At 34.8% G+C, this 24,805-nt stretch overlaps 1 protein-coding gene across 1 annotated transcript in view; it reads left to right on the plus strand.

The window, feature by feature from the left end:
- Positions 1 to 24,805, plus strand: part of LOC150097072 (RAB11-binding protein RELCH homolog) — a 445,830-nt gene that overhangs the window by 16,169 nt on the left and 404,856 nt on the right. Inside the window, exons 2-3 of the mRNA XM_090408119.1 lie at positions 1,799 to 1,888; positions 17,075 to 17,146. Of these exons, the coding sequence (XP_090264245.1) occupies positions 1,799 to 1,888; positions 17,075 to 17,146 (162 nt within the window). The remainder of the gene's footprint in view (positions 1 to 1,798; positions 1,889 to 17,074; positions 17,147 to 24,805) is intronic.

The raw sequence follows: 24,805 nt of genomic DNA on the forward strand, positions 1-24,805 counted from the left end.
GCTACAAGTCTGCAAGATTCTCTGACTAAATTGAATAGCTGTTGTAATAGATATGGTATGAAGGTCAGCAATAAAAAGACAAAGACAATGAAAATAGGCAGAATCATTGAAAATGTCAACTGTGTTGTGAATGGAGAACCTGTGGAACAAGTAAAACATTTCAACTACTTAGGCACGATTTTTAATGAAGATGGTAAATTTAATATATAGAAATAGACAACAGAATCAGTAAAGCTGGTATGGTGGGAAGTCAATTGAATAAATTCATATGGAATAAGAGAGAAATTAGTCGGAACACTAAATTAGCTGTATACAAGACAGTGTTCAAACCAGTTTTAACTTATGGATCTGAGAGCTGGGTCAGAAGTAAAACACTTGACCAAAGACTAGAGACCGCAGATATGAGAGTCCTGAGAATGATTAGAGGTGTGAACAGGTGGTATCAATGGCAATATCATATTAAAAACGAGGATATTAGGAAAGAACTTGACATTGTTGGCATCCAGGAATGCGTTAGCAGAGTTAATCTCAGGTGGTATGGTCACTTAAATAGAATGGGAGAGGAAAGATTAGCAAAACAAGTGTTCTCTGCCAGGTTTGCAGGAAAATGACCCAGAGGAAGACCAAGATATAGGTGGATTGATAGGGTACAAAGTGCCTTAGATGATAGAAATATAAGATCTGACAATGTTGGAGTCTTGACAAGTAACAGACTGATTTGGAGGAAAATTGTAGATAGGAAGTTAGTAATGATGTGATTTTTTTCATGTAGTACTGTCATATCCTGTACACCCCTTGAAGGTACATGGCAGGAATTTGATGATGAAGAAGTATAGAGGCTTGCTTTCATGGTGTACTTAGGTGGTTACATTCATTTTGTTTAGTACATTAATTTTCATTCTTAGATTTAGGACTTTATTATATGATACTTTCTATGACTCATCACGGGAGGATACTCTACTCTGCTTCACACATCTTGCCCTCTCCCCTACTACTTAATTCTCCAAATACACGTGACACTACTACCAATACCATCATTAACACTATATCACCCAACGACAGTACTTTTTTGTCCATAAATTGTGTGTTCACGTGGAATGAAAAAACTGATTTTCTGTGAGAAAACACCCTGTTACTTCTGTATGAGATCGGCTAGCTTACCTTCAATTGAAAAAAGCCCATATAAAGAATCTTCTCATCATGACGAGAATCAAAGGCATGTCTTTTCCAATTGAAGGGTGCATTGTTCTACTGTTCTTACAGTTGCACTATGGAGGTATCTTGATGATGAGTGTTTATTTTTGCTATATTTTCAATCTTAGGTTCAAGATAAATGATTATAATTGGACTATTTTTTATTTGGCAAAACATTTTAAAATAATTTCTAACTGGATAAAATTTAATAACATAATAATACTTAAAAATGCTATTTTCATCTTGGTTGCTACCAGAACATTTTAATGCAAAATTAAGCAATACAAAATTATCTGCAGTGCAGTTGTGATAATGGTGTCACTGTATAGGAATGACATCACAAAGCATCTTCTATAATTATCTATGATAATTTTTTTGTGGAAAACCTGAAAAGGGTTTAAAAGGTTTGTTTTCATTGGAGGGGGAAGGTTCCTGATTATCTAACTCCAGCCCACTCAGTCTACTAATGTGATATATATTTACAAATTTTGTTGGTGGAATTGTCATAAAAAATAGAATGAAGTTGTGTCCAGTTAACATAGAACATTTAAATACTTCATTTTAATAAGCATATTATAACTCTACTCTGCACTTCTTTTTACAGCACGAACATCTAGTGTACAGACATTTGACTCTTTAGATTTTGCAAGGTATTCTGATGATGGAGAAAGACAAGTAGATGAAAGGGTTGCAGGTAAGTACCTGCAGCATATACTACCTTTTTGTTTTTAATGCTTTCATGATGGCTAAGTCTAATCTTGCCAAGCGCAGGCATCAAGCCTATAAGCACTGTTTTTATCAAGAGAATTGAAAATATTTAATCAAAGAATGGTGCATAATCAGTTTTTCATACTTTCAAAATAAAATTTACTTATATACAAAATTAATGTTTGTCCACAGCCAGTGGGATAACATTACAGTAAAAGGAGAGGTGCACAGTCATTAAGAGGGCACCATGCTTCACCACCCATTAGTTATAGAAAGTTCTTTTTTTCACTTGGCTACCAAGTAAATTGTATCTGCCAAGAAATTGTATGTTTGTTTAATCCTTTACCCAAGTGGTAAGCAAATGAAGTTTGTGCTTGAATTATCTTGATAACTAGACTACACACTTTCTATCAGATGTGTATTATGTGAATAGGGTTGCTACCCAATTGGTTTTTACCTTTGAGGTGTCATCAGTGGAAGCCAGATCAAGAAAGATACCAAGGTTGAATTACTCTACAATTAAATATTAAAATTCTCTGATTCAGAGATAGTTGTAGAAAGATTTTTCACTTGGTTTGCAAATTAAATTATACTTGCCAGAAAATTACATTTCTATTTAATTGTTTACTTACACTTAGGTAAAGGAGTGTAACCTAAGACCTAAGTGTAAGTAAACAATTAAATAGAAATGTAATTTTCTGGCAAGTATAATTTAATTTGCAAACCAAGTGAAAAATCTTTCTACAACTATCTCTGAATCAGAGAATTTTAATATTTAATTGTAGAGTAATTCAACCTTGGTATCTTTCTTGATCTGGCTTCCACTGATGACACCCCAAAGGTAAAAACCAATTGGGTAGCAACCCTATTCACATAATACACAACATACACATCTGATAGAAAGTGTGTAGTCTAGTTATTAAGATACTTCAAGCATAAACTTTGTTTGCTTACCACTTGGGTAAAGGATTAAACAAACATACAATTTCTTGGCAGGTACAATTTACTTGGTAGCCAAGTGAAAAAAACGAACTTTCTATAACTAATGGGTGGTGAAGCATGGTGCCCTCTTAATGACTGTGCACCATGTGGTCATTACATGAAGTCTAGGTAATGACCCTTCTCCTAGTGCAGGGGTCGGCAACCTGCGGCTCTTTGAATGAATAATTGCGGCTCTTTTCGTTATTAAACAATCTATTTTTGAATAATGCAAAATGAATGTTATTTATTAAATTAGAAAATAAAAACCCTAAATTTAGCATTTGCAATAAATTAAAGGACATTTTACATTAAATCAAGGACATTTTGCAATTGAAAAGAGTACATGCGATGCTGAAAACTTCAAACATGCAAATATTAAACTCTTTGAAATCATACGCAATAATCCTTCTTTACATTCTATTTACATTTTACAAAAATTCTACTTGATGGTGGCCCATTTAAACACACTAAATAAGAAACTACTGGGAATGGGAAATACAGCAGTTTTGCTTTTAGAAGAAGTGATTTCGTTTGAACAAAAATTATATTTGTTTGCGACAGACTTTGAGAAAGGCACATTATTACATTTTCCTACGTTGAAGAAATATCAACAAGAATAAGCTGATAATTCCATAAATTTAACCTTTTTCAATGAAATTGTAGTAAATATGCGATCTGCATTTAATGGGAGATTTGAGGAATTTAGAAAGAGCAAGGCAGCTATGTCATTTTTATTGCGACCACTTGAAATTAATCCTGCGAATTAAATTTTTCACCTTTTGCTGGAATTGATGAGGCTGCATTTCAACTTGTTAGAGGACCTGAAAACCCAGGATTTGTGGAATTCAAAATTTAGAAATCTTAAAGCTGATCTGGAGGAGAAAAAGTCCTGTCTGAAATAGATGATCTTAAAAAGCAAGATCAGATTGTATTTGACACGTAGAATTGTTTACCGGACACTTACGTGCAGTTAAAAACATACGCATTTGGACTTCTATCGATTTTCGGATCGACATATTTGTGTGAGCAAATATTTTCTAATATGAATTTTATTAAAAGTAGTTGAGAAACCTATGAAACAACATCACGTTTAGTAGGATCTCAACAAGACTAGACTCAACGTCAGGAGTCTATCGTCATGTTTGAAAATGAAAATCACGGCGTATTCGCCGCATATTGAGAAACTATCCCAAGAAGTTCGACAGCAAAAGTCGCACTAAGAAGATATTTTAAATTTACAAAAAAATTAAAGAAATAGGTATGTTTTTGGATTTTGTACATATGTTTTTGTAAGGAGGAGCAAATCTTTGTTTTATTATTTAATATTTAAATCTATCATATAATTTCGTGTGACATGCCACCCCTGTGTTTTAAGAGTATGATAACGTGTTACTGTATAAAATAAATAAATAAATAAATAAATAAAAAAAACTGAATAAATAATTTAATTACAATATTTTTCGATGTGGTTTCTAAATTTAAAGCAGTGATGAGCAATTAAACAGTAAATCAAATACTCGGTTCGATCCGCATAAAGAATATTTTCTTTTTCTTTGATAAGAAAGTATTAATTTAATTTCCATTATTTAGCTATATTTTAATTTTTTAACCTGCACAAATAAATCCACATGTAAAAATCAACATTCATAAAATAGATTTTTAATTAAAGTATGCTAATTCTGCCGTACAAAACGAACAACACCGTGGACCGCACAAAAAACCTGAGAAGGCCGCATTCAGCCAGCGGACCATTGGTTGCTCATAACTGCGTGCGGCTCCCTAATTTTTTTTTTTAACAGATATAATTTTAAAAATGGCTCTTCAATCCAAAAAGGTTGCCGACCCCTGTCCTAGTGCATAGCAATATATGCAACCAGAAGTACATGTGCTTTGCATTATGGGATACCAAGGCAATTCATGTGAAGTCAACAGCCTCTGTATATAGGTTGCAGGTAGTATAGTTATGAATCTACTTCACATACAAAACTTTGTTTACACTTGAGTAAAAGATTAAACAAGAATATAATTTCTTGGCAAATATAATTTACTTTGTAACCTAGCTAAAAACTTTCTGCAACTATCTCAGATCCAGGATATTTTAATAATTAGGTGATAACACCTTTTTTGCTACTTGTACATGAAAAAGTTCATCATTTCAGCCTTTGGTATTTTTTTGGGTCTTGCTTCCACTGGTGAGACCAATAAAGGTTGAACTTGACAATGCTCAACTGGTAGACATGGAAAATTTGCAATCCTGATCTCCAGGCTTATATGTGCAAATCAAGGTATTGGTACCATCTTGATTGCATTTATATCTTTTTCCCTTATAAATAGGATAATTCAGATAAAACATCTTGACATCAACCTGTCAGATCTTAATCCAATTCTACTTAAATTCCTCTACATGCTACATACTTGTTCCATGCAGAGGAATTTAAGTAGAACTGGATTATGATCTGGAGACTTCTACCAACTTTTCTGTTGATCTTTTCAACCAAATTCTAGACCTCGTGTTCTTACCTGCAACTGGGATTTGTGGTTAAAATTCAAACAAGTATTAAAACAGAATGTTATTGAATGGGGAAAGGAATAGGCTTTCCTCAAAAGAAAAAAGTTGAAAGACCTGCATAAAGAGAGAAGCTGGTTTGTAGTAAACCAACACAATGGTATGAAATGCAGCAACATCATTAGAAACATTTACATAAAGATAGAAGTGGAAAGGCAGAAACAAGTGGAAGGAAGAAATTTTAAATAAAAATACAGCAGCACGTAGTAGATAGCCCTTCAGCTGCATTCCTCAATAGAAAATTCATTAAATTCCATGAAGAATGACTATCACTCAGATCTGCATTGATGGTGAAGACATGTCCACCACTCAAGACATCCTTGACTTCTTTCAAAAACACTATAAAAATCTGTTTGAAGACAATAGTACTGTGGGAAATTTTAACTCTTGGAATGGCTTTCCTGTTTATATCCAAGATGGGCTTGACAGGTGCCCATTACAGCATCTGAAGTTATCACAGCCTATAAAGAATGTCAGCCAAAAGAATCCCCAGGACCCGATAGTCTAGGGTTAGAACTTTACGATGAGGCCTGGGATTTTATTCTTCTCATTCTAGTTATACTGTTTAATTTTCTCTCATCAGGACATACTAAGTGAATTTGTAGCAAGCTATACCATCCACATTGCAAAACCTAATGGAGATAATCAGCAGCAGCTGGAGACTTATTTCTCTATCTAATACTGACTACAAGATATTTTTCTGCACCATCAATAACAGGCTCAAAGTAGGAATGAGATACATAAAAGCACACAGGTGTTTGGAGTTCCAGGCTGAGTAGTAGAATTTAATCTATTTCTGCTATGTGATCTACTCAGTTAGATATTATCACTTGTCAGACATTATCAAGCATTTGTTAATTTCTGGCATCTCCTTCTGTTCCACATCCTCAGCAAATTGGTTTGGGTAAAAAGCTGTTATCTGTTATTAAAAGAGCCTATGCTAATTCAACTACTTGCCATTTAGTTAATGGGTTCCTATCAGACCCAGTCAACACTCAAAAAAAAAGTCAAGCAAGGCTTGCCCTCTTAGTCCATTACCCTTTGCATTGGTTCTTGCAGGAAGTTGACAATATATGTGCTGTTTGAGGAATAACAGTTCCTTCAACTGTGAAGGAAAATAAGGTATTAGCATATGCTGACGATGTAGTAGCCACTTTGAGGGATAATGATTCCATAAACATCTTTTTTGGTAATTTGGAAAAATTCAGCAAGATCAGTGGATTAACTGCTAATACAGACAAGACAAAACTCAGAAGTTATTGGAAAGCGGGATCTGGAGACATTCCTTTGGGACTAATCCTTAAGAGAAAGAGAGAACTGCTCACTATACTTGGAATTCCCTTCTCCGTTTACCCAATATTACCATTTGAAGAACTTATATACAAAAACATCGAAACCTTTAGAAGACTAAAAAATTGGGCTTCTTTCCATAATGTCTTTCTTGCTCAACTGTATGTAATGAATATTACAGACATTACAGAAGCTGAAGAAAAGCAATTATATAGTAACCCTGTGCAATTTTTTTTGGTCCATCCAATACCAAGAAGTTAAAAAGAAATTTCTTCAACTATCAAAGAAGCATGAAGGCTTTGGGCTTCCAGTCTTAAAATTTTGCTATTTAAGCAATACATCTTCAAAAATTCATAAAATGTTGCAGACCAATCACAAATATGCAGCGCTCCTCTGGTCTGCATATTTGTTCTTGATTGAATACTACAACATTCTGTGCTTAACTTTAAGATTACTATAACATTCTGGCATTGACATTCTTTCCATTAAAAAAGTAAAATTTGGTATAAAGAAATCTTTAACCTCTTTTGTCATTAACTTCCACAGTTGGGTACTGATAACAACACTTTTTCATAACTTACTGAATTTCCAAGGATACCCCAACAGGAGAGATCTTGCTTGAAGAATTGCATATGGTTGCCTTCCAGTCAATACCATCAAATTGAGGTACTTTTAATACTAGAGATCCAATCTGTGACATTAGAACATGCATTCTACAGCTGCCCTCTTGCTTTCCATATTTGGAACAGATTATGTAATCTGTTGGGCATGTCATTACTTATTTCATTACAGCAATAGGAAAATAAATTTGATGTTTATAATTAATGAATTAAAATATCATTTATGGTAGCTTAGGAAGAAACATGGATTTTTAAAACTAGCAATATGACATACAAATGCTTTATGATATTACTAAATATATGAAGATCCAAAGGCTTCAATTCTTTGAACTCTTTGAGTTTCTTATTCGGCTATGAAACAATATAGGATGTAATATCCCTTAATTTAAATAGTTTTATGATATTGTATTGTGAAAATTTTATTGTTCAGTCAGATGATTTTTATATTTAGAAAGAAGCATTCTAGGAGATATATTTTTGGCTAGGTGGTGTAGACAACCACATTATGCAATATTCACCAGGGGGAGATAAAATTCTGTCTATTTTTGTTATGAGAAGTTTTTTAAATGGTTCCATCCTCTTAGTTCAATGTGGTCTTATGGTCAATTGCAGGGATAACAGGAGAGCAATCCCAGGCAGAGAAGGCCAACTCAAGGTAGTTAACTCAGATAAAAGGTACCCACCTGGGTATCAGTCATCTTTGTTTCAATTGGTCTTTTGGTTGTTCATCTGCATGAGACTGGTAAAAAAGGAAAAAGAATATACATTCTGCAGCTGGAAAAAACATGCATTATACATGATAGCCTTTGGCTATATGATGATATAAAAGAGCTGAGCCTTTTTTCTCTGTCTCTTATATCATCTGTCTTTTCTTTCTCCTAATATTATCAGGTTCTTTCGCATCCCTATACTAACTACTCTAGGCCTATGATGAACACTCCTTTACTTTTTTTATGTCAGTAAAGGTTGAAACCAATCTAGATAGTGACCCTTCTCATAATGACTACCAGTATACACATCTGAAAAGAACTGTTTTTCATTATAGATGCTGACCTGGTTGGCCTAGTGGTCAGCGTATCTGCTCTACAGCCAAAAGGCTGTGGGTTTGAATCCCGCTGTGGGCGTGGATGGTTGTGATTGTCTGTGAAAATACTAGTGGTGATGATGGGCGGTAGATGGTGTTGGTGTAGATGATAATGGTAGTTGGTGGAGACAGAGTTGTAGAATAATTGCCCTCTCTCGATGATTCTTTGGACTCCCTGAGGGAGGGCACTTATTATGTAATAATAATAATTATGGCAGTGATTCTCTGCCTATGGGGTGTGTCCCCATTTGTGGGGCTCGAAATACCTAGTCTGTTATAGTGTTTATTCACTACAATTTGGAATTTGAATGTATCTTTATTTTTCATGATTCTTCTATTGCTGCATGTTTGTCTCCTAAATTTTTCTCATAACTATCATACCTATGGTCTTTGATTAACTGTTTCATGTCTAGCCCAGCTCACTGATCCATAAATTAAAATTGGTTTAAACACTGCCTTATATGCTGCTGGTTTAATCTTTAGGCTAAGTTTGGAATTATTTGAAATATTTTAATTATCCAGTCAACATATTTTGGAAATTATTGAACCAGAATATGAATTTAGTCTTGGATCAGAGTAACTGGATGAAGAAATTAAGAGCAATTAATGAATTGCCAAACTAGAAAGCTGAAGGAACAAATGAGATACTAGCTGAATTCTTAGAAAAATGTAGATGTAACATAAAATGCCTAATTTACAGTGATTAGATTAATTTATCAATAGGAGAAAGAATTACATGATTTCCATGAAAGCTTGATGGTAACAACACCAAAAAGGAATACAATAGACTCAAAATTATTAAATGTAAAATTTATTCAATCATACTTCAAAGGTTATACCAAATATAGTGAAACATAGAATAAAACAAAAAAATTGAATGTTATGTAGATGATTGGTTGAATTCCAGAATAGAAAGGAACCAGAATGTTTTTAAAAGGAAGTGTTAGTCACTGATATTTCTTGTTTCTTGGACCATTCTGATGGAGTTGCTATTAACAACCTAAATTAAAGATACCAAGAAATTATATATTTGTTTAATCTTTTATCCAAGTGTAGGCAAATAAGTTTCCACCTGAACTATTTTCATGACTGGGACAACTTGTATATAGAAGCTTATAACTTCACATCACTTGCCTTAGTATCCCATAATGCAAAGCACATATCCTTACAGGTATGTATAATGCTATACATTATGGGAAGGGTCACTACCCAGACATGTTTTGACCTTTATTGAGGTCTCATCAATGGGAGCCAGACCCAGATGTGATACCAAGGTTGAAGTAATGCAGAATTGCTCCAGTCTTGAAAATAGTTCAGGTGCAAACTTGTTTGCCTATAGTTGGATAAAGGATTAAACCAAGTATATAATTTCTTGGTATCTTTAATTTATAGTATAACAAAGTGGAAAAACTTCCAACGACTATCTCTAATCCAGAGTATTTTAATAATAAGGCAACTCATATATGAAAATATGATTTCTGCATTACTTCAACCCTGGTATCACCTCTGCGTCTGGCTACCACTGACAAGACCTCAATAAAAGTCAAAGGTTCAGGCCAAACTTGTTTGCCTACACTTGGATAAAGGATTAAACCCAGTACAGTCAAGTCTCTTATTATGCGGTAGATACGTTCCACAGAAAACCACATATAAAAAATCGCACGAAAAAGACCTAATTTACATTGAAAAATTAGGGATTTGTTCTATAATTTTCTGAAATTGTATAAAACCGAAGCAATGAATTAAAATAAATCTAAAAATTCAGGAAAAGAATGCCTAAGTTTGTTTTACAGCTTTATTCATTTAATTTTATTGAAAAGTAACAATTTTTTTAATATTTTTTCATCAGAATTATCATTGCTATTAGACAATATTTGGCAATGTTTGTGAACTGGTGCAAAATCACTTTCATCACCAGAAGAGAGAGTCAGTGCATCATATCTGTATGGTAAAGGCAATGGTTCTTCATAAACAGAATTAGTTTCATCCTTGTTCTGTGCTGATTTTATTCTTCTCACAATGTAATCAGTGATTAAACTTTGGATGATGATTTTACTAATTTTTTATACAGCTCACAATATCCAGACATACAGTTCTTCAGCTCACGTTGGAATTTAAAGGCTCGTTCAGAATTTGTGTCATTAACAAGAAAATGATTCTTGTAGAAAGGCTTAGACATTGGTTGTAAATGCTTAATAAATAACTTAAGGAAATTACAACGTACAATAGAATATACATTAAATTAAACTTGTATTTCCAATATTTCGGCAACATCGCGTTGCCATTTTCAAAGGAACTTACAATAAAGATACGAGCACTCAGGCACTGAACACAGTAAATGAGAAAGGAAGCTAGTTTCCTAAAAGTCCTGATGGTGTCCCCCTAGTGGGCTGTGTAGGTATTCTTGGCTGTTGGGCTGAAGGTCTCCTGATGTAAGTCTCCCAAATTTGGGGCAGTCTCATGCAACCAAATTTGTTCAGGTTTGCCATGTTTCTTATGGCTGAAGCTGATTCCATGGATAGTCTTTCAAATTTAAACTTGCTATGGCATACTGTTGTGGCTTTCTTCCACTGTATTCTGTGGTGTGTATCTGGAGCATGGTCTGCAAAACAGAATGGCTATACTGGTGAAACCAGATGTAGTCCTTGTGTTCTGAAATTCTGATATTCGCTGTCCTGCCTGTTTGGCCAAAGTAGGACAATTTACAGCTGCAAGGGACCTGGTATACACCAGGTAGGTCTAGGGGGAGTGATTGGTCTTTAGTGGAGCAGATAAGGGATGCCAATTTTTTATATGGTCTGTAACAAGAGGTCAAGTCATGTTTTTTTAGGATTTTTGTAATTTTTTCCGAGGTGCCTCTGATGTGGGGAATGGTGATGGATTTAGAGTAATCCTTGTTGTGAGGGGGAGAGGGATTGTGGTTTACTGGTTTCAATATTTTATGGATTTTTTTTTTTTTTTGGGGGGGGGTAGCCATTGGCTGAGAAAGTGTTGAGGATGTGATTTAGTTCATTGGTTAGGGCATTGTCATTTGAACAGATTAGTTTAGCCCTGTTGTATAGTGTTTTGTGAGGGGGGGGGGGGGATGGTGGGATTGTTGGTGAATGTATCTGCCTGTGTGGGCTGGTTTTCTATAAACTGAGAAAACCAAGGTTCCATTAGGCTGGTGGGTGACTAGTGTGTCTAGGAAAGGGAGGCTGTTGTTTTCCTCTTTTTCCAGGGTGAACTTAATTCTGGGGTGTTGGTTAATTAAGTGTATTAAGAAGGAGAGGAGTGTATCAGAGCCAAATAGCGAACACATCATCAATTTAGCGAAGCCATATGGTTGGTTTTTTGGGGGGCAGAGTTTAAAGCTTTCTCTTCAAAGGTCTCCTTCATAAAGAAATTGGCCAATTGAGAAATTGGGAAAGTAATAACCCGTGGCTGTCTCCTCTATTTGTTTGTAGAATTTTCCCTACCAAACAAAATAGCCTGAGTTCATTGTGAACTGAAATAGGGCTTAGATACCAGGAGGAAATTTAGCTTGGATTAGCTCTAAGGTTTCTTTGAGTGGGACATTTGTGAATAAGGAGGAGACATCAAAACTGACCATTATGTCAGTATGTTGGAGTGTAAGGTTTTCTATGCTGGCTTTGAAGTGGGCTGAGATTTTTATGTGTGATGGTGTGTTGCCAGTATAGTGTGTGAGCGCTTTGGCCAAATGTTTAGCTAATTTGTATGTGGGGGAATCAATGCCATCCACTGTGGGGCGTAATGGCACGTTTTCTTTATGTATTTTTGGGAGTTCATAAATATGGGGGGGGGGGGACCCCGATGAACCAGTGTTTTAATAGTTCCTCAGACGATCTTTTACAGAAAGAATGGCAATATATAATTTCTTCCTTTCTAATGGTTATAAGAATTGCTTCATTAAAAGAGCTTTGATTAATTATAATATGTCTTCCTCTTCAAATACAGAAGAAATAACGCGCATTCCTATCCCTTATGTACAAGGCATTAGTGAACGTAAATCAAAAGTTTTAAAACCACTGAATATTTTTGTTGCCTTTCGACTGTTTAGAAAAATCTCCACCTTTCTCACTTCTAAGGACAAGCTTCCACATCTTAATTATCCAGGTGTCTACCAGATTCTGTGCTCTTGTGGATTATCTTATTTTGGACAAACAGGAAGATCTGCCTCTATTCTGCTAGAAGAACACCAAACTTATATTGAATACAGTGATACCCCGAAGTTATGTGGTAGGTGGGACCAACAAAAAGCGCGCAAATCAAATTCGCGTAACTCGGGGTATAATTTTGCATGTAATTTATATATACAAACATACAATTGGGACCAAAGGTTTACAAAAACACATATATTTTTTAAGAAATATACAGTAATCATAATTGTAATTTTTCGTACATAAAAAGAAAGTTATTTCGATGTCGATGGTTTCATAAAATCTAATAGATTCATCTGACGGCATAATGTCTTTTTCTTGTCATGCAAAATTTCTTCATAGCAAGCCAGTGATTTTTTTATTCCTTGCCTTGTGGCTACAATTTGTTCCTCGTTAGAATCTATGTCCTCCAAAATCTGTAAACCTTTCTTAATTAAGCTGAGACCTTCTGTTAATTTTGCAATTGTCATGTGCTTTTCTGGTAAAACTGGATCTGAGGTTTCGGTCTCTTTAGTAGAAGCTTTGCTTGCGCATCTCTATGAGCTCGTCGATTGTAAGCTCCTTGTTATGTGAGTCTAACAGCTCGCTGACATCTTCACTGTCGACTTCTAAATCTAATTGCCTGGCAAGGTTGACAACTTCTTCTATTGCCTCAGCAACTTGATCAGTTTCTGGCAACATTTCCATTTCACATTTAAAAAAGGATGGACGAAGTTTTTTCCATACACCATTCAACATTTTTTGGGAAATTTCACCCCAAGAATCTCCGATAATCCTTACAGCATCCAAAACATTAAACTGTTTCCAAAACTCTTTAACAGACAGTTGCTCATTTTGCTTCATAGCTTCATTCAGACTTGCAAACAAATGCCGTGTATAGTACGCTTTGAATGTTTTGATAACTCCTTGGTTTATCGGTTGAAGTAAGCTGGTTGTATATGGAGGCAAGAAAACAACTTTTACACGTGGATCCAAATCAATTAAAGTTGCAGGAGGGTGACCAGGTGCATTATCAATAATGAGCATAACTTGAAACGGAATTTTTTTAAACTGGCAATAATGTTCAACTTTAGGTATGAAGTGGTGACCAAACCAGTCTTCAGAAATAGAAGCTGTCACCCAAGCTTTAGAATTTGACTTCCAAATCACTGGCATGCCAGCTTTAGATTTTTTTTCAGAGCTCTTGGATTTTTGGAGCGATAAATTAAGAGAGGTTTTAACTTGCAATCACCAGCTGTATTTCCACCAAGCATTACTGTCAACTGGTCTTCGGAAGCCTTAAAGCCAGGAAACGTTTTCTTTACGTGCAATGAAAGTTCTCTTAGGCATCTTTTTCCAGAACAAGCCGGTCTCGTCTACATTAAATATGGTTTGATTGCTATAGCTACCTTCCTCGATGATGGCCTTAAGTGTCTCAGGAAAAGCAGACGAAGCCTCTTTATCAGTGCTTGCCGCCTCTCCACTCGCTGCGATGCTGTGCCAGTTACAGCGATTTTTAATTCGGTTGAACCAACCATTACTGGCCACGAAATTTTCTTCTTTGGCCACTTCTCCAGCTTCTACTTTTAGCCTCTCAAAAATCAGCTTGGCTTGGCTACATATCGTCGTTTGATCAACTGGGCAATTTTTTACTCTCACTTGATTATCACACCAAAATTTAAGCATCGTTTCCATCTCACCAATAATCCCATGACGTTTACGAATTATTCTTGAATTCAATGATTGGGCATTTTTCACAGCAGCGAGAATTCTTTCTTTAGCTTTCATGATTGTTCTTACTGTGGATTCCTGTAGATCGAACTTCTTTGATAGCTCACAAATTTTCATTCCGCCTTCAAAATCCTTAATAATGTTGTTTTGTTTCCGAAGTCAATGTTTTTCTTTTCTTGCTAGCTGTAGAAGAATCGGACTTGCCTTCTTTTGGACGACATTATTATATTTTATGTGATTTTGTAGACTATAAAAATCGTGTATGAATGGAGACCGTGCGAAATACATCAGTGCTTGTTCGCAGCATGTGCGACACTGGCGAATGCAGCCGGCGTGGAAAGATACGACTAGTGGTGAGGCCTGACGGGAATACGTACAATAAGAAACCGCATAACTCCGGATTCGCATAAGTCGCGGTATTACTGTACTTTAAACCTGAAAAGTCTGGACTTGCAGAACATGCCATCTTCACTAGACATAGAGTTCATTGAAGAAAGACGAGTCCTTCACAAAAGTCAGTTTCTCATGGAACGCCTTTATAAAGAAACATGTGAAACTCTACTTCAGTCTCCTAACTTAAACAGATCTGACTGCTTATGTCTATCCCCTTTATGGAAGATATTACCTTACAAATCAGCTAATCTTTCTTAAATTTTTATTGTATAGATTTTTTTTTTTTTTTTTTTTTAAAGGAAATTTATTGACCTTTTTAAGTTATCTTACCCCAATTACTTAGGTGGCACTTTCTGGAATTGTCAGTTATTGTTTAATTTGAGCTTAATATGTACTGAAGATGCTTATGACACACAGGTGAAAATTATAGTATTAAATAATCTTTGTGTGTGAGTTTTCTGTTATTAATTTTTTATAGATAACAGATTGATTTGGAGGAAAATTGTTGAGATTGAGTTAGAATTCCTGACTTGTACCCCTTTGAGGGTACAAGTCAGGAATTTTATGATGATGACGAGGGTTTGTTCTCTTCTTGTGAATTTTTAGAACGTATGTCTGTTGTGTTCCGAGTAGAAATTTAGGTATTTTCTATTGTAATTATCCCTCCCCATATCACCAAAATTTCCTTTCATATTTCTATATGAATGGAATTTGTTTCTTACTATGTTGTTAAAGACACATGATTAGCTCAAAATTTTCTTTCTGCTTATTTGGAAATCTTCTCTGGGAGCACAGATTTCCAGAGAAGAGAAACTGGTGAATATATGCAGTTTATCAACAAAAATACATTGCAACCAATATCTTTATATTGGTTTCATAAGATAGTACTGCACCTGTCTATATGGGCCTCATCATTATTTCATCGTATACTAACTGACCAACCACTTTTCCTTGCAAAAAAATTTTACTCCTCATTACACCAGGATCCAACGTCATTTAGGGATGGCTGCTTATTTTCCCTTTTCTCATCCTCTATGTAATTATAGTTCCTTATCTTGTAAAAATTCCCACACTAACTCAAACATGCCTATCAGATCACTTATTTTTCTGCCAATCTACTAAACTCTGTAGTGTGCATTCCTCACCCTCCTGTAATCAACATTTTAGAATCCTGATATTGTTTTAGACTCTGATCCATTTCCAGAGTTCCTGTATCACAGTAGAAACCATGTGACTAACTGTGCACATTATCATCTGCATGTACTCAGAACAGTGCCTTGTACAATGGTATAGCCATCTCCTTGTTTGTCACTGTATCCTCTGAACTTCATGACTACTGCCCACAGATCACAAATATCATTCACTTCCTTTAGCACAGTTCACAAATTTATAGTCACCTTTTGCACATTATGTGCTTCCATTAAAGATGATTTGCATTGCACTATGTCTAATGCTATTTAGCTTCAGATAAGAAATTTTCCAGATGCCGTTTTGCTTTTAGTGGTTATTTGTGAAATCCCTAGCATGATGAGATTTATCTTCTTGGGATAATACTAACCTCAAATTTTTCTTAGCACAAACATATTACAAATATTACCTTCTCTGCCTCCAGAAAATTAAGTGTTCTTTTCCATTCAAAGTGTTACTTTAACTCAATCAATTAACTTTATACAAATCACAAATCCATCTGACCATTGAATATTGCTCCCATATCTGGGATGGTGCCTCCTAAAGATACTGGACTCTGTACAGAAAAGGGAAGTCAGACCAATCCATGATCACTCAATGATACACTTCACTCACTTTCACATAGGTTTTCAGTTTCTGCTGCTTGCATCTTCTACAAATACTTCTATGGCTATAGTTCGTTAGAATTAGCATCAATAATACCCCCCCCCCATTCTGTCAAATCAGTTCAAACGTGTGCAGTAACTAACCAACACTCCCCCACAATGAATCCCCAAACTCGCAGAACAGATTTCTTCTTTGTTTCATCCCTTCCACTACTGCCTTCTAGAAACAGTCTGCTGTCTTATGGATTTCCCCAAGGAATACAATCCACAGCTTTTCAAGATAAATGTGAACAACTTTCTTCTTGCCCATCCACAGTCTTAGTGTACCATAAGTTGATCAACCTCTAGTGGATGGGGTTCCTGATGATGATGATAATGCATAAAATGGAGTAATGAGACAATATCACTATGTTAGGATGTTTGATTAATGTTCCCACTATATGGTAGAATCTATAGTTAAAATATTTTTGTCTCCTAAAAAAAAATAATTTATTTGCTTTTTTAATGTTAAAATTTAATTGCTAAGATCTTATAGGAAAAGTCAACATTTTAATTTTTTTTTCATGTTTTTCCAGTATTAGAGTTTGAACTACGAAAAGCCAGAGAAACAATAAAATCTCTAAGAGCTAATTTAACTGTAGTAACAGGTAAGATATGATCTATAGATGTACTGTGTATATTATTACTACTGCCAGAAATAACTCTAGAACTTTAGAAAACACAACTATTTGCTATGCCTGTTGACTACACCTTAAAATCATTCTCTCTATCTCGTTGTGTGTGTGTGTGTGAGAGACTGTGTGTGTATGTGTATGCACGCGCACACACACAGTCATCTGATATTCTATCCCATTCATCTTCCAAATACAAATTAATCTAGTAAAATCCTTTCTTCATATTATAAGAGTATTTTGTTATTCTTTTTTATTTCTAACTTTATACTGAAGTTTTTGAAAGATTTTTCCCACATGGTTTTAATATAAATTAAAGTTGCCAAAAAATTGTATTGTTTAATCCTTTATCCAAATAAAAACAGTTTGTGTGAAGTATCATGACGACTAGGCTACTTGTATATAATGGCTTCACATCAGTTGACCTAGTATCCTGCAATGCAAAGCACCCCCCCCCCTGGATGTCTATAATGCTGTATATTATGGGATACCCAGAACTGATTTCAATCTTTATTAAGGCCTTACTCACACTGATACTTTGTTTTCTTGGCAACTTTAATTTATGCTTGAGTTTGAAGTAACATAACGGTAATGTTATCTTTAATATTAAAATTGTCTTGATGTTTCAATCTTCATATCACTGTCATCACTTGAGTGTATATCCACATATGAAATGGAACAGAAATAATTATTTGATTTAGCACTAAGGTGCATAATCCAGACTATCACAACACCTCATTAATTAAAAAAAAATCACATGATCAAGAAGTAATTAGCTGAATGTCTAGAGTCCCAATATTTTTTAAAAAAATAGTTTGTATTTATAAATGTAAATAGAAACATCAGTCACGATTGATATTAATATTGAAATCGGTAGTTCAGTCAGTGTTGCCATTTACAAATATAATAAAGTAAACTATAACCTAAAATACAGGTAAATCCTGATTTACTTGAATTTGGAGTTATGCATATTATACTGAAAAGGGTATGAAAAAAAATTTCAAGTTATAATTACAAGCTATGTGCATGTATGTACATGGTGCCTGCATGCCTTCCACAGTTAGGCTTTTCTGCTGTTGAGCACTAATGTGCTATGTATTTGTATTCACACACTTCAATAACTTTAAGTGCTTTTACTCTGTTAGAGAAAAAAATCATGACTGGAAAAGTAACAAGTTATGCATATTACCCTGAAAAGGGTATGGAAAAAATTTCAAGTTATAATTACAAGCTATGCGCATGTATGTACATAGTGCCTGCATGCCTTCCACAGTTAGGCTTTTCTGCTGTTGAGCACTGATGTGCTATGTATTTGTATTCATACACTTCAATAAATTTAAGTGCTTTTACTCTGTTAGAGAAAAAATCATGACTGGAAAAGTGGAAAAAGTAAACCCATGTGTATTTGCACCTAAATTGATTTAGAGATGAAAATTAGACAATCTGGGACTTAGCCAACAATTTGATTGGCTAAGTCCCAGATTGTCAGCCCATCTTCATTTGTTCAGTGGCCAATAGATACCTTCTAACAGAGCCCACCATGTGAAGGTGGGGATTGGACGTTTAGATCAGAAGCTTCATTCGGTTCTCTGCATTCCTGAACAGAAATGTGGAAGTTTCCTCCTAGTTATTTGGCTTTGACTTTTAAGCAATCCAAGTTCTTATCAAATAAGTCTGCAGATGTCCTAAAAGAATATAGAGAAAAACGTAAGAGAACTCGGCTGTGTATAAAAGTAGCTAAACAAAAGTCATGGGAAGATTTCGGTAAGAATATAGAAAATAAATATCAGGAAGGTGGCAAAATGTTCTGGAGGCTATTGAAAAAAACTCAGAAATGGCAGAAAGAGTACTATAAAAGGAATCAAAGATAATAACGGTAACATGAAAATTTTCAAGAGGAATACATATCAATGTTTGTAGAAAAAGCCATCAAAAACTTGAAATGTGAAAGAGCAGCTGGAGTGGATTATACTTCTTGTCTAGAGGCTTAAGTGCTGTGAGGACATTATGTTGGAGGTTTAATCGATTTTTTACAACACTCAAAAAGAATTAAAATAGAATTTAATACTTCCTATATTTTGTCCTAGTCACTAGGACATCTACGGGGATTACAAAAACAATTAATAATGTAACATGCACACAAAAACTTACAATACTAAGCCCAACCACATGGGTGACACTAAAGTCCTATCTAGGTGGAGCGCCCTCTAAGGGCGGTAGTAGGTGGCCTGGAATGTAAGGTGGGACCTCTGGTGATGAGTGTTTCCCAAATCTTCGGAAGCTTAATGCAACCGTATTTATTAAGATTTGGTTGGTTTCTGAGTGCTGCTGCTGCTTCTAAGAAAAGTCTCTCTTTCTTGAATTTGCTGTGGTGGAGCATGGTGGTTTTCTTCCATGATACTCTGTGGGTGATGTCCAAAACATGGTCAGTCAAGCCTGAATGGCCATAGTTGTGTTTAATGATGTACAACTTGTGTTCCTCCAGGCGGATGGATGCTGATCTGCCTGTCTATCCAAAGTATGCAAGCTTACAGGAACAGGGTACTTTGTAAACTCCAGGCAGAGAGAGAGAGAGGAGGGAGCTGATCTTTCGTAGAACGGATAAGGGTAGCAAGTTTGCGGTAGGGCTTATATGCTGTGTGTAGGTTATACTTTTTTAATATCTTGGCTATTTTTTCCGAAGTGCCACGGATGTAGGGTATGGTGATGGCATTTTTAAAATCTTGTTGACGAGAGGGACGGGGAATGGGGGAGAAATTGATTATTTTTTTTTTGATACTGTGTTCGGTGTAGCCATTGGAGAGGAAAGTTCTGTGTATGTGGTTAAGCTCAGTAGTGAGGGCGGTTCCACTGGAACAAAGATTGTGGGCTCTCTTGGTAAGAGTTTTAATGATGCCATATTGTTGCGAGGGGTGGTGGTGGGAGAGTTTGTGAATGTATCAAGAAACATTCACAAGAAAACTCAAGAAAGAGAGACTTTTCTTAGAAGCAGCAGCAGCTCTCAGAAACCAACCAAATTTTAATAAATACGGTTGCATTAAGCTTCCGAAGATTTGGGAAACACTCATCACCAGAGGTCCCACCTTACATTCCAGGCCACCTACTACTGCCCTTAGAGGGCGCTCCACCTAGATAGGACTTTAATGTCACCCACGTGGTTGGGCTTAGTATTGTAAGTTTTTGTGTGCATGTTACATTAATTGTTTTTGTAATCCCCGCAGATGTCCTAGTGACTAGGACGAAATATAGGAAGTATTAAATTCTATTTTAATTCTTTTTGAGTGTTGTAAAAAAAATCCATTAAACCTCCAACATAATGGAGTGGATTATATTTGACTAGAAATGCTTTCGATATTTTCTCGAATATAACTCGCCTTCGCTTATATCTCACACCCCTTATTTTACTTTACGAAAAAATAAATTAAAATGTTTTGCATGTGAAAATGAAAAAAATTTTTAAACTTTAAGTAAGAAGTAGTGAATGTTATGGAAGTTTCAGACATATTCAAATTCGGTTGAAGAGAATCAGCATTTCAGCTCAACACTCATCAGCTTGTCTTTGTTGTTGAGTCATGCTATCTTTTTATTAATACTGCACTAATCATATGCATAGAGATGGAAGCAACCAGTAGAGGAATTGTGAGAGTATTTTCAGTTTTTTAAATCATAGCGATCTTATGATTCCAAAATGATAAAAGGACAAGAAATAATGAACACTGTTTGTTTTAATTTAATTACAAAAGCATTATTGCTAAAATTCAAACATATCGCATGATGAAGGTGAGTGGCTGATTGCATAAATAACAAATTAAAATTTAAAGGCATTCATTTTTATAAATGTAAGCATTTATAAAAATGAATGCCTTAAAAATTCTCGCATTCATTTTTAAAAATGAATGCGAGAATTTGATTATAAATGTCAATTTAATTTTTTCCTAAAAAAAACAAAAAAACTTGAATTTCTGAAACTCCCTACAATATATCTCACACCACTATTTTTTAACTTTCATTTTGGGGAAAGAGTGAGAGTTATATTCGAGTAGATACAATAATTATGAAGTTATAAAAGATTTACATTGGCTCTACTGCATAATTCAGAGGGGCTTGTAAAAATAGTCATGATTTATAATTATGAATCTTTTTACAATTATTTCTCTGTTAGTTTATTATTAGTTTTGCTTTCATAACATGTATATCAGCACTTGTGATGTGCTTGTTATTGATATTATTATTGTCAAAATGAAATGTAAACTATTTAAAATGGATATACTTACTAGATTTTGATAATTGTGTTACTTTCAATTATGTTATTGTAATTTGAAATCAAGTGTTGTGTTTTGAAAAGACATTCTCATTATGCTAATGGAGACAATGTGTCAGCCATCATACGGAACTTCCATTTACAGGAAGTGCATATGCCTGCTGATGAGTTTCATGAGTGATTGACAGCTGACAGAGTGTGTTTGGTTTCGAGGTAATGAGGAAAACGAGAGAGCTAATGGAAGTTTAAGAATGCAGACTGGAGAAATTTTGTTGTTAGGAAGTTAAGTTTTACGTGATAGTCGGAAGAATATTAATTGAAGATTCCAAAAAGGAGTCGTAGAACTGTGAGTCTTTAAATTGGAAGAGTAGAGACTGTCAACAAATGTTTAGTTTATAAAAGAAGATATCGGAGTCGATGTTCTGATTTGAATGTTCAAGGAAATGCTGAATGGAAAATTTCATCTTCTGTCTTAAGGACACCGGATTTCTATAGAAAGAGCAATTGGTGAAATCTGCTTCTGTAAATTGGTTTAACATGAAGAGCTCTACTTAGATCTGTTGTTTATGAAGTAGTAGTAGTAGAAGAAACTTTTCCCTCTGGTACAAAAATTAGTAAATTATGTCTCAAATAGGTAGAACTGAAAGAGGTAAGAAATATTTATACTTCAGTGAGACAGGAGGAATAATATTGTGTGCTATATAAGGGGGAGATAAAAAAGATCCCATGGAAAAGAAGAAGAAAATTTTATATTTTCGGAAAAGACCCTAACAAAGAAACTGACTATGAACATTTTGTTATTGTGAAAACAAGGTGTGTAGTCTGGTAGACGTGATTAGGTATATGTTAAACCCAGTAATAGAATAAGTCAGAGAATGGGTGATTTTAATATTTTTAGATAAGAAAATCTCTAAAGTGTAGATTTATTTTAGAAGGCCTTGGATACAGTATTTTGCATTTATGTAATTTTATTTAAAGCATATATATTGTTTTAGTTTTATTAAATGTTAAATTTAGTTTTATTAAAATAATCTTTATAGAGATTTAACAGTCTGATCAGAAGGTCAAATTCCGGATGATTGGAGTAGATTTCTCATAGTTCCCATTATAATTAAAAAAAAAAGAAAATAAAGCTGAGTTGAGAATTATAGAGGAATTTCTCTATTAAGTGGTTCAGGTAAGATTTATGCAAGTATGAAAAGAGATTGAGAAAGATTGTAGAAAAGAAACTTGTAGAAGAACAAGCATGGTTCAGGCCAAATAGAAGCTGAGATCAGATTTTTACTTTACGACATATAGTTGAGAAATCACAGGAATATGATGAGGATCTGTACTTGAGTTTTGTAAATCTGGAAAAGCCATACGACAAGGTGCTCAGAGAAAAACTTTTCAAAACACTACTGTAAATGCTCATTATACAGAGCAGTGCATAGTCTATATTTAAGTTGTGAGTCAGCTATTGTGAATCTTTGCTTTATGCACTCCTAATTAGTGCAAGTTTCCCTATAGAACAAAAAAAAATATTTCACTTATTTAGGTACAGTTTTTTGTGAAGATGGCAGGTTAAATTTGAAAATAGACAACAGAATAAGCAAAGCTGGTATAGTGGGTAGCCAGTTGAATAAATTTATATGGAATAAGAGCGAAATCAGCCAAAATACCAAACTAGCAGTATACAAGACAGTGTTCAAGTTTTAAGTTATGGATCTGAGAGTTTGGTTAGAAATAAAGCACTTGATCAAAGACTATTGACCATTGATATGAGGGTTCTGAGAAAAATTAGGTGAGTGAACTAATGGCATCAATGGCAGAATCATATTAAAAATAAAGATATTAGAAAGGAACTTGACATTATTACCATTCAGGAATGTGTCAGCAGAGCTAATCTAAAGTGGTATGGTCACTTGAATAGAATAGAAACGTTAGCAAAAGAGGTGTTTGATGACAAGATAGCCGTAAAGAGACCCAGAGAAAGACAAAGGTCTAGGTTGCCTAATTCAGTCAGAAGTGCCTTAGAAGCACGAAATGTTAGATATAACAACATTGAAGTGTTTACAAGTAATAGGTTTATTTGGAGGAAATTTTTTGATAGGAGATTAATTAAAATGTAAACTTTAATACTTTAAAACTTTAATTAAAATGTAAGCTGTCATAATAACCTTGGACACCTTTTGAAGATGTATATATATATCAGGAAATTGATCATCAGAAGTATTCTGATGTCATGTTGAAACATGAGGAAAGAGATTAATTATGTTCTGCGAAATTTCAGGAGAAATTGTATAATTGGAAAAAGATGTGAATCCTAAATCCTCGTGATTTGTAGAAGTCCAAAGAGAAATAGATGATGCTTTATCAAGAAAGAAGTCCTTGTTTAGTCATCCCCTGATAATTTTATAAGGATGAGCAAATGCCAGAATTAAGCATTTTTATAATTTTCTGTTTCATCATTTGATTTGCATGTATTCATCCTTGAATACATGCAAATCAGAATATTCATCCTTGAGAATGAATGAAACTAAGAAAAATAACCTTTAAAACATATTGATATATATATACAGGGTGTTCGGGATAAATTTGACAGTTTCGTAAGGAAAAAGAAAATCTTCTTTGTATCTATTAAATTTAATGAATTGACAAAAAAACATTACAGGCAGAGTTAATTACAATACTATCAACAAGATTTACTCAAAATAACCACCATTAGCATCGATCACTGCTTCAATTCTGCTTCGGAACCTCGAACAAGCTGATGCTACAGTCTCCCTGGGAAGGGCCGCAAAAACTGTTTTAATTTTATCCATTAACTGGGCTTTTGTATTACTGGAAGTGCGATTGGTGTCTTTTTCAACTGCGCCCCATACAAAATAATCCATGGGGTTAAGGTCTGGGGAGTTTGGAGGCCAAACATTTGGACTGGTGAAGTCGTAGAAATTTTCAGACAACCATTTTTGACTTTTCCCAGAGGTGTGGCAAGGGGCCGAATCCTGCTGCCATACATACGGCCTACCATTGGCTACCCTTGTTATCCAGGGCTTGACTACAGTTAGCAACTCCACGAACAAAGCCCGAATTCCAATGCCAGGGTTCTTCAACACCTGTTCCTGCAGATTTGCGAGGAATTCTGCTGTACGAACGCAATCAGATCGTCTGCTAGGGATCTTTCTTCTTGCTACATCCTCGTAGTGACCATTGCAAGTCTCTAGTTCATGCCTGATTGTTTTTACTGTATTCAGGGAGCATTGGGCAGCAGTCGTAATATCCTTATTTTGATGGCGGGCACGAATCATCATGATACAAGTTATTCTCTTCCATGATTCAGGTGGGTTCCAGCTATCCATCCTTTCTGACATCTTGTATATGAATGAAGAAGG

This window comes from Typopeltis vanoorti, chromosome 18, assembly GCF_054136105.1.
Source record: "Typopeltis vanoorti isolate ZY-2024b chromosome 18, IOZ_Tvanoo_1.0, whole genome shotgun sequence".
Classification (NCBI taxonomy): domain Eukaryota; kingdom Metazoa; phylum Arthropoda; class Arachnida; order Uropygi; family Thelyphonidae; genus Typopeltis; species Typopeltis vanoorti.